The 10726-nt window shown below is 45.5% G+C and overlaps 2 protein-coding genes across 5 annotated transcripts in view; one reads left to right on the top strand and one right to left on the bottom strand.

Moving 5' to 3' along the window:
- Positions 1-620: 620 nt before the first annotated feature.
- pcnp (PEST proteolytic signal containing nuclear protein) lies at positions 621-4607 on the bottom strand. 3 transcript variants are annotated; one of them, XM_045698478.2, is made up of 5 exons: positions 4500-4603; positions 3570-3790; positions 3399-3473; positions 2624-2676; positions 621-2181 (listed from the first exon to the last, which is right to left on the bottom strand). In XM_045698478.2, the coding sequence occupies exons 1-5, from the start codon at positions 4546-4548 to the stop codon at positions 2067-2069; spliced, it is 513 nt and encodes a 170-aa protein (XP_045554434.1). In that variant the 5' UTR covers positions 4549-4603; the 3' UTR covers positions 621-2066.
- Positions 4608-4847: 240 nt separating this feature from the next.
- Positions 4848-10726, top strand: part of LOC106594521 (general transcription factor IIIC, polypeptide 3) — a 20965-nt gene continuing 15086 nt past the window's right edge. For both annotated transcript variants that reach the window (XR_014381146.1, XM_082963713.1), the window contains exons 1-8: positions 4848-5079; positions 5235-5346; positions 5528-5775; positions 6041-6164; positions 7515-7706; positions 8127-8292; positions 9917-10064; positions 10186-10450. Coding sequence is in view for 1 of the 2 variants with exons in the window: in XM_082963713.1 (XP_082819839.1) it covers positions 4981-5079; positions 5235-5346; positions 5528-5775; positions 6041-6164; positions 7515-7706; positions 8127-8292; positions 9917-10064; positions 10186-10450 (1354 nt within the window). In the remaining variant the exon portion in view is untranslated. The remainder of the gene's footprint in view (positions 5080-5234; positions 5347-5527; positions 5776-6040; positions 6165-7514; positions 7707-8126; positions 8293-9916; positions 10065-10185; positions 10451-10726) is intronic.

The following is a 10726-nucleotide window of genomic DNA, read 5'->3' as shown; positions in this document are numbered from 1 at the left end:
CAGAGTGTTTTCTATCCAAATCTGTTTAAATTGGGTACGTTTTTCATCCGGCCGTGAAAATACTGCCCTCTAGCCCAGACAGGTTAACTATTCCCAGGTGGCTTCTACTCCCAATTCCTATCTTCCAATTGCATAGAATACTACCTATATCAGGGTTCTCTATACAACATTCTAAAGATAGGTCACCAGGTTAGAATCCGCAATGAAATCTAGAGATCAATGTCCAAACCACACAAGAATCATTAAAATATTTCTCTGAATGTAGCCTAGACGTCAATTCCCCAAATCCGTGAATAAAGATTTACTGACCTTCGTCTTGTAGGCTGGGAAAAGCAATGTAGGTTGGATCCAGTCACCGTCTCTGTCGACCTTAGATATTTACCGGCCTGTTATGGAACTCCAATTTCAGGGGACAGGTCTTTAATTAACGAGTCTATGACCCGCCCGTGCACGGTTTTCGGCGTGTTACCTTAGGAAGACAGGGACAGATTTTTGGATCCGGCTCAAAGGACCAATTTGTTAAGAGAATTATGTTCTCAATGTTAACTTCAATTAAAATACTCAGTCTGCCATCCAGAATGTGTAAGATTCTGGTTTAATAACACAGACAGAGGACCAGCTTACAAGAATCAGAATAGTTTATTCAGGAGGGCGCTCTGCAGTTCATACACAAAACATCTATTATATACCAGGCTCCTCATCTACGCACACCCATTACACACTAAGGAGAGTTAATTGTTCTTCCCCAGAACTCTCAACATCGTAAATTCTTACCCAGCCGACAGTTTCATATCTCTGAGATTAGGGAAACCTAGAGGGTTCAAGCTAGGTCAGGTCAACCACAGTTTAACAGTTCTTGATGTTTACATAAACACACAGACCTCCATTCCTCTCCTATCCTAGTCAATCTCTTGAGATTTATGCTTAACCCTTTAGTTACTTATTCTACAGGCTATATAGACCCTATCCCTAAATTCAGGGTAGAATTATTTAATCATTTACACTCAAGCAGAAATTCCTTTAACATTAATACACTCCAGAAGAGGTATATTACTTATTTATATTACAAACGAACTACAGTACAGCGAAGGATGTAACATACTTGCATAAGCTACAGTTAAAGACAGCTGTTGATAGCCGAAGAATTAGTTTCCTTATGTGAAGGAAAAAATGCTTACGTCACGTCTTTCCATTTTGAAAGAGTATAATTGCAGATAGAACAATGAGACCGATATTTCACCAGATGTATAAACGTGAAGCGTCTGCTTGTTCTGCCCACTACGACTCATTCGTTCCCCCTTTGAAACGACAGGCTGTGGTCTATCTTGGTTAAGTTATAACAATCTTTGATAATAGTGTCCTCCGCTCCTCTTCTTATACCCAGTAACATCATCAAGATTGTCAATGAAGCTTTACATTATTTATGCATATGAAGAATGTATATGATACACTGGTTTGTGCATTGTGGTTCAATTGCTTTTTTTGCATAAATATCATAAAAAAATCCATTTCATTTTGGAATTGAATGTAAGTTTATTGTCCTAATATGAATATTTCTACATGTCAACCTCAGGCACGGGATAAATAGTTCCTGTCTGTGATCACTCTGTAAAGGCATGACAGACAGTGCATAAAGAGGGAAAGGCCAGGGTTGAAAACCCAGTTAGGACAGTTATAAAGTAGTGATATATCCTAGATGAGTCAGAAACTATTATTAAGTTGTCTTGAAGTTCCCTTTCCCAAAACGTGTCCTCATTGCTCTTAACTACACCCACTCCAGTCCGCTATATAAACACACGCACACACACACACACACACACTCACGCACGTTTAAAACAAAAAATATGCTTGATAGCACAAATGTGTCACCATCATTACATAGCAGTATGTACATTGTTTTTACACCATCGTCAACAGACAAACGAAGAGAAAAAGCACACTCAATCAAGGTGACATCATTCCACACATAAGCAAACACGGTGTGCAGTTTGACTGTTGTCATTAGCAACCCAGTAAGGCCGAGCCCTACTGGTCCTACTGTGACTAATAACCAATGAGGTGGAGCCCTATTGGTCAGTGTCCGTCTGAGACTTGAGCTTCCTCTCCCAGAGCTTCTGGTGGTCGGAGAATCCCTGCTTCCCCTTGTTGAAGGAGTTGGGGCCTGCTGACGTGGGCGTCTCCCTGTGGTGAACATAGAGAGTTATGTGTGGTCGTGGACCTAAAGGTTCTAGAAACCACTGCACTCAGAACTGGTGCGTTGACCAAAATGAAAGCATCACATTGATTAGTAGTAGGTCCACGCTCAAATGACCCATGCAAACACGTGTGGTCATCACGCCTGGTTCAAATCCACCCAAAATACTAACCTATTCCCTATATAGTGCCCTACTTTTGGCCAGTGCTCTCTCCAAAGTGGTCAATATTAGTTAACTAATAGGCAATAGGATGCCATTTCAGAGATGCACACTAGGTAGAATACTTGACAAGGATCTAGGAATAGGTACATTACATTTAAATGATTTATAAACAGAGTATTATGTCAGAAAACCTGGAATTTCAGATAAAATTTGCGAGATATTGTAAAAACATTTTGAGATAATAATTCAAACGTTGTGCTTCTTACCTGCCAATGTTCTTCATCCTCATCTTGGCTTCTGCAGGCATCTCCTCCTCACTCTGTCAGAGCAGAGGAGAAAACAGCTGTTATTACAGCTCTGTGGTTACAGCACAGGCATTAGCATTGATGTTTCACAGCATATGACAGTTTCTTTGCACAACCTACTAATCTATTGGGATATTGTGTGTGTGTGTGTGTGTGTGTGTGTGTGTGTGTGTGTGTGTGTGTGTGTGTGTGTGTGTGTGTGTGTGAAGGCGTCCGCATGCTTCCCAGCCAAAACAGTTTGTGCATATATTGTGACAACATTTTGAGACATTTCTGTTTGTTTTGGATTTCGTTGAAGGGTTTTTCGGGAACACAAAAAAAAAATTCTAGAGGCAAGCTGAAATTCGGAGCGGAAGTGTACGCCCCTTCGTCTCTGATTGGTCAACAGTAGGGATTCTTCAGTAAAGTCTGTCATTCAATGAGAGATTACTTTTCTTTGAAAGATATTGCAAGAAACATCTTAGTTAGATGTAAACTTACGCGACTAAAATCTCCTCAGCAAAAACTTCTAAATTAATTACATTTCTTGAGTTCTTTTTTTATTTATTCTGACTATTTTGAGGAAGCGTATACTGGCTACGGTGTCTCAAAATGGACAAACAGTACTATTGCAGCTTTTTTCTCATTTTTCCAGCAAAGTTACTTTAAGAGAGTATGCAAGCACACTCGTTCGGTTCGGCTAGCCGAGTTTGGCTAGGCGCCAGCTGAAATGAAGCATGCTGACGCCTTAACTCACATCATCAGAGTCGACATTGAAAACCGAGGCCAGAGCTGGTTTCTTGGCAGGTACAGGTACAGGCTCTTTGGGTTTCTAAAATGGAGAGATACACACGTCTGTCAACCACACACACTGAGATAGATGTCACACACACACACTAACCCCCCCCCCCCCCCCAATGGTACTCACACTAGCACCCAGCTTGATGGAGATGGGCGCAGGCTTCTTTATAGGCTGGCTGATCAGACCAAACCCTATCTTGGAGACTTTGGGGGCTGGGGGTACCGGGTGGCTCGAGGTGGACTCCTTCCCCGGGCCAGGGCTGACCTCCTGGGCTGAGCGTTTCCCCCCTCCTCCAGTGCTGGAAGAGACAGTCTTAGTTTTCACACTGCCTTCCTTCTCCTCCGGTCCTGCTGGAGGCGAAACAACTTACCAAGGTGAGCAACTGTTGCCTGGGAAACCAAGGATGAGCTACTGTTACCTGGGAGTGGTTGCCGGGTTACCGGTAGGTGGGTGAACCCATAGAGATCCTATTAAAGGAATTCCTAATTCTATGGGTGAACCTGTTTGGAAGTCGCTGTGTGAAAGGACCAAACACTCCCACTACTGTTGCGGTTATGGTCGGTCTTTTGGTCATAAACCTAGCTAGATATTTTAACACTATTGCAATTTACCACATAGCATATGTGCATGCATAGCATATAGTTTATTGCATATCATGTTACAGATTTGTAACGTTCAACGCATGTTGCATCCTATGCATTTATCTGTCTTAGCTAGCTAAATGTGTCTTCTTATGAAACTGGCTGCATGCCAAGTGAAGCCCATATCAGTTGTGTTTACAGACAAAAGTATTTGAAAAACAATCGTAAACATTGCTCCATCATACATAAGTAGCTGCAGTGGCTAACCTAGCGATCTCGTGTAAAGCTAGCTAGCTAATAAAACCAGTTAGCTATCTAGCTAGCTGAATGGGGACAGGCCGAAGCTCCGTTCACAAGCGGACACGATGAGCATGGGAATGTTTTGTTAGTTACAGCTGGTCGATGTAACGTTATACTTCTAGTCTTATTTCGACAAGACAGCGATACATTGCCCCTAAAGATGTACTAGTATCACCTCCATCATCAGAGAGCCGCTTGCTGCTGTGCTTGTTGTAGTCCGCCATAACATCGGTGACGATGGAAGAAGCGAACGGGCTGGGATTTCTCTAACGATATGGTATAGAACAGCGCCACCTGCCGTTCCGGAATATGAACGGTCTGAACACAACAACAACCAAAAACGAATTTACTCACAATGACTCATACCAAAAGCATCAAAGAATAATATACCAATGTATTATCTTTATCAGATACTTTATGTGTGTATTTGTCTCTCTTTGTATTTTTGTGGTTCATGCATTAATCGATAGGTGGCGGTGTGTAACGATTTACAAATCTACCTTTTGAAGCGTCGAAGAAGACCTGCCGTCGCTTTGAGAGACGTCATTAACAGTCGCCAGTGCCACTCGTGTTGTCAAAATCAAATGTTTACAATGAGAATTATCGTTGTTTTACGTGTATTTAAACACCATAAATCGTTTTAGTTAGTCGGTGAGATGTCGGGGTTCAGCTCAGAGCTCATTGACTACCTGGAGGGAAGGATTTCATTCGAGGAGTTTGAAATACGGAGAGAGGAAAGAAAAGCTAAATTGAAGGTAAGTGGGACATCCACTCTGCATGCTGTAATAACATTGAAAAGATCAAACTTGTGTCCAAGTTTTGGAGCTCGCAATGATATAATATATGCTACTGGAACGCCTTTCACGAAGGCCTGTGTTGAAAGCAACTCATCTCGGATCTCTTCTCTCAGGTATCGAACGAAGGACGTTCAGAGGAAGATGAAGAGATTGGACCAGATGACACTCTCCCCAGCACTTCCCACGGCCGCAGCCCGAGAAAATGTTCCAAAAAACGGCCCGCAGGTGTGAGTCTCCACTTGTTCAGTCATGTGTGACTGCTTGGTTTCGGAACACGGATCTTCTGCTTCCCACAATCTTGTATTAGCCCGCTGAGCTAAAGCCTAGGCACTCTTCATGTTTTCTTAAGCAATTCCAGTCAAGTCATTGTTGTATGCCAACTATCCACCTCTTCTGTCCTTGCCAGCGGATCCCGAGGAAGGCGTCAGCCCCTCTGTCCAGAAAGCCTTTGCCTCGATGATGGGGGAGGGAACAGAGACTGAACAGACTGAGGAGGAGGATGATGATGATGATTATGAAGAAGAGGAGGAGGAAGAGGAGGATTCAGAGGAGGAGAGGAAGGTTGAAGCTAAAGGAGACGAGGAAGGCCCCTCAGCTGGGGATGTCTTTGCTCTGGAAATGGAGCTTAACCGAGAGAACAAGAAGATGATGAAGGTGACAATGAGATAAAGGCCCGTCGTCATTCTAACAGGGTTCACAAGACTGTTAGCCCTCTGAGCCTTGACATTAGATCAGGGAGCTAACGTGATGTTAGCCATAGTTTGACCATAGAGGTGTTGTGTATGCGATACTAGTTGAATTATGGCTAGTCTCAGGCAAAGTTAGTAGTCACCATTTGAGCCTGGTTCACTGGTCATGCTGCAGTGTTTGTTGACATGGGACTATTGATGGTGATTGATGGTGATTCTGTACTGTTCAGGAGAGACGTAACCGCAGCAAGCTGCCCCGGGCCCTGAGGGGCCTCATGGGAGAAGCCAACATCCGTTACGCCCGCGGAGACAAGGAGGATGCCGTCCTGATGTGTATGGAGATCATCAGACAGGGTAGGTAGTGTTCCTGGACAGAGGAGATAATCAGACAGGATGGGTAGTGTTCCAGGACAGAGGAGATCATCTGACAGGATGGGTAGTGTTCCAGGACAGAGGAGATAATCAGACAGGATGGGTAGTGTTCCGGGATAGAGGAGATCATCAGACAGGATGGGTAGTGTTCCGGGATAGAGGAGATCATCTGACAGGATGGGTAGTGTTCCAGGACAGAGGAGATAATCAGACAGGATGGGTAGTGTTCCGGGATAGAGGAGATCATCTGATAGGATGGGTAGTGTTCCAGGATAGAGGAGATCATCAGACAGGATGGGTAGTGTTCCAGGATAGAGGAGATCATCAGACAGGATGGGTAGTGTTCCAGGATAGAGGAGATCATCAGACAGGATGGGTAGTGTTCCAGGATAGAGGAGATCATCAGACAGGATGGGTAGTGTTCCGGGATAGAGGAGATCATCTGATAGGATGGGTAGTGTTCCAGGACAGAGGAGATAATCAGACAGGATGGGTAGTGTTCCGGGATAGAGGAGATCATCTGACAGGATGGGTAGTGTTCCGGGATAGAGGAGATCATCAGACAGGATGGGTAGTGTTCCGGGATAGAGGAGATCATCAGACAGGATGGGTAGTGTTCCAGGATAGAGGAGATCATCAGACAGGATGGGTAGTGTTCCAGGATAGAGGAGATCATCAGACAGGATGGGTAGTGTTCCAGGATAGAGGAGATCATCAGACAGGATGGGTAGTGTTCCAGGATAGAGGAGATCATCAGACAGGATGGGTAGTGTTCCAGGATAGAGGAGATCATCAGACAGGATGGGTAGTTTTCCAGGATAGAGGAGATCATCAGACATGATGGGTAGTGTTCCAGGATAGAGGAGATCATCAGACAGGGTGTGTAGTGTTCCAGGATAGAGGAGATCATCAGACACGATGTGTAGTATTCCAGGACAGAGGAGGAACAGACAGGGCATTTATTTGTCACTAGACACTGCTGTAGTAGCCATCTCAATTCACAAAAGTCATTGTAGAGACTTATGCTGCATTCAGGACACGCTGTAACTAGGAATCTGAAAACTCTGAGAAAGATGATATCTGAATTTCCCACTTGGAAAGTATCAGAATCATCCAATAATTAGCTCTACACAAATAGCGTATGTTAATTTTAACTGGGAGGTTCAGAGTATCCGACTTGTCATGAATGCAGCATTACTGACTGATCTGAATTCATCAAAGTTGTCTTTAAAGATATATTAACCAGGAAGTGTCAATGAGGGAGGCCTTCCTGTTAAACGCTGACTAAAATTGAGTCCCACCTAACCCTTCTATTCACCGTTCTCCCACCAGCCCCCCTGGCCTACGAGCCCTTCTCCACCCTGGCTATGATCTATGAAGACCAGGGGGACATGGAGAAGTCTCTACAGTTTGGCCTGATCGCTGCCCATCTCAACCCCAGCGACTGTGAGGAGTGGGTCAAGCTGGCCGACATGTCTCTGGAGCAGGACAACATCAGGCAGGCCATCATCTGCTACACCAAAGGTGAGGTGACCCCTGATCTCTAACCCTGGCCCTCTGACCTGTGACCTCAAACTGCTAAAATCTGTTTTATATTTGATTGATTTACTACTAGTTAGGTGGTTGATACTGATGGCCAACTAATGTTGGCTTGAGCTACTAATTTTAATTATCTAAGAATTTCAATCAATCAATGGCAACCTCACTGAAATAATTGTCTTCTAACACATTTCTCTATCCTCTGTCTGTCTGTCTGTCTGTCTGTCTGTCTGTCTGTCTGTCTGTCTGTCTGTCTGTCTGTCTGTCTGTCTGTCTGTCTGTCTGTCTGTCTGTCTGTCTGTCTGTCTGTCTGTCTGTCTGTCTGTCTGTCTGTCTGTCTGTCTGCCTGCCTCCCTCCCTCCCTCCCTCCCTCCCTCCCTCCCTCCCTCCCTCCCTCCCTCCCAGCCATTAAGTATGACCCCAGTAATGTGCGCTACCTATGGGAACGTTGCAGCCTGTATGAGCAGGTGGGGGAACACAAGCAGTCCATGGACGGGTATCGCCGTATCCTCAACCTACTGCCCCCTACTGACGGAGAGCACTTCATGCAGCTGTCACGAGACATGGCCAAGTGAGGCTAGTCCGCCATGCACATGTACACAGATACACACACACACACACACACACACACAACCAGATACTGCACAAAGTCATTCACATCTGTATAGACACAGACAATACACACAAGCAATGGGGGTGTTAGGTTCAGTGTGTAACGGTGATGTGTGTAACGGTGATGGGTGTTAGGTTCAGTGTGTAACGGTGATGGGTGTTAGGTTCAGTGTGTAACGGTGATGTGTGTTAGGTTCAGTGTGTAACGGTGATGGGTGTTAGGTTCAGTGTGTAACGGTGATGGGTGTTAGGTTCAGTGTGTAACGGTGATGGGTGTTAGGTTCAGTGTGTAACGGTGATGGGTGTTAGGTTCAGTGTGTAACGGTGATGGGTGTTAGGTTCAGTGTGTAACGGTGATGTGTGTTAGGTTCAGTGTGTAACGGTGATGGGTGTTAGGTTCAGTGTGTCACGGTGATGGGTGTTAGGTTCAGTGTGTCACGGTGATGGGTGTTAGGTTCAGTGTGTAACGGTGATGTGTGTTAGGTTCAGTGTGTAACGGTGATGGGTGTTAGGTTCAGTGTGTAACGGTGTTGGGTTCAGTGTGTAACGGTGATGGGTGTTAGGTTCAGTGTGTAACAGTGATGGGTGTTAGGTTCAGTGTGTAACAGTGATGGGTGTTAGGTTCAGTGTGTAACGGTGATGTGTGTTAGGTTCAGTGTGTAACGGTGATGGGTGTTAGGTTCAGTGTGTAACGGTGTTGGGTTCAGTGTGTAACGGTGATGGGTGTTAGGTTCAGTGTGTCACGGTGATGGGTGTTAGGTTCAGTGTGTAACGGTGATGTGTGTTAGGTTCAGTGTGTAACGGTGATGGGTGTTAGGTTCAGTGTGTAACGGTGTTGGGTTCAGTGTGTAACGGTGATGGGTGTTAGGTTCAGTGTGTAACGGTGATGGGTGTTAGGTTCAGTGTGTAACGGTGATGGGTGTTAGGTTCAGTGTGTAACGGTGATGGGTGTTAGGTTCAGTGTGTAACGGTGATGGGTGTTAGGTTCAGTGTGTAACGGTGGTGGGTGTTAGGTTCAGTGTGTAACGGTGATGGGTGTTAGGTTCAGTGTGTAACGGTGATGGGTGTTAGGTTCAGTGTGTAACGGTGATGGGTGTTAGGTTCAGTGTGTAACGGTGATGGGTGTTAGGTTCAGTGTGTAACGGTGATGTGTGTTAGCTTCAGTGTGTAACGGTGATGGGTGTTAGGTTCAGTGTGTAACGGTGATGGGTGTTAGGTTCAGTGTGTCACGGTGGTGGGTGTTAGGTTCAGTGTGTCACGGTGATGGGTGTTAGGTTCAGTGTGTAACGGTGATGGGTGTTAGGTTCAGTGTGTAACGGTGATGGGTGTTAGGTTCAGTGTGTCACGGTGATGGGTGTTAGGTTCAGTGTGTAACGGTGATGGGTGTTAGGTTCAGTGTGTAACGGTGATGGGTGTTAGGTTCAGTGTGTTAGGTTCAGTGTGTAACGGTGATGGGTGTTAGGTTCAGTGTGTAACGGTGATGGGTGTTAGGTTCAGTGTGTTAGGTTCAGTGTGTAACGGTGATGGGTGTTAGGTTCAGTGTGTAACGGTGATGTGTGTGTGTGTGTGTGTTCTCTCTCCAGAAGCTACTATGAGAGTAGCGACCTGCCGTCAGCCATGGGGGTGATGGAGGAGGCCCTGAGGAGACACCCAGAGCTGGTGACAGACGAGAGCATCAACATGGCTGCTGAGCTCTACATCGCCAACCACCAACACGGCAAGGCCCTTCAGGTAGGTGTGTGTGTGTTAGTTTCATAGACCTGTGTGTGTGTGTGTGTGTGTGTGTGTGTGTGTGTGTGTGTGTGTGTGTGTGTGTGTGTGTGTGTGTGTGACCAGTGTTTTCCCTCCTCAGGTTCTCGTCCAGTTCTGCGGGATCGTCCTGGACAGAGGAGAACCTAAGACAGACCTTGCAGAAGAGGAGAACCCAGAGGGGCAGGAGAAGATGGAAGCAGAGGAGAACCCAGAGGAGCAGGAGAAGATGGAAGCAGAGGAGAACCCAGAGGGGCAGGAGAAGATGGAAGCAGAGGAGAACCCAGAGGGGCAGGAGAAGATGGAAGCAGAGGAGAACCCAGATAAAGAAAAGGAGATGGAAACAACGACAACAGAGGAGACTGGAGGTCTGTCCTACTGTCCTACTGGCCTACTGTCTGGATCTAGGACTTCATTATGAAGTCTGTCCTACTGTCTGGATCTAGGACTTCATTATGAAGTCTGTCCTACTGTCTGGATCTAGGACTTCATTATGAAGTCTGTCCTACTGTCTGGATCTAGGACTTCATTATGAAGTCTGTCCTACTGTCTGGATCTAGGACTTCATTATGAAGTCTGTCCTACTGTCTGGATCTAGGACTTCATTATGAAGTCTGTCCTACTGTCTGGATCTAGGACTTCAT

Source organism: Salmo salar, chromosome 17 (assembly GCF_965601325.2).
Source record: "Salmo salar chromosome 17, fSalSal1, whole genome shotgun sequence".
Lineage (NCBI taxonomy): Eukaryota > Metazoa > Chordata > Actinopteri > Salmoniformes > Salmonidae > Salmo > Salmo salar.
This window is presented reverse-complemented; position numbering and strand designations above follow the sequence as displayed.

What these genes read in the sequence shown, in the direction of transcription:
- pcnp (XM_045698478.2), bottom strand. Translation starts at nt 4,548, where the DNA reads ATGGCGGACTACAACAAGCACAGCAGCAAGCGGCTCTCTGATGATGGA. An exon ending in GCGGCTCTCTGATGATGGAG is followed by an intron (nt 3,791 to 4,499) that starts GTGATACTAGTA and finishes CGCCTCCAGCAG; the next exon opens with GACCGGAGGAGAAGGAAGGC. An exon ending in TCAATGTCGACTCTGATGAT is followed by an intron (nt 2,677 to 3,398) that starts GTGAGTTAAGGC and finishes CTGCTCTGACAG; the next exon opens with AGTGAGGAGGAGATGCCTGC.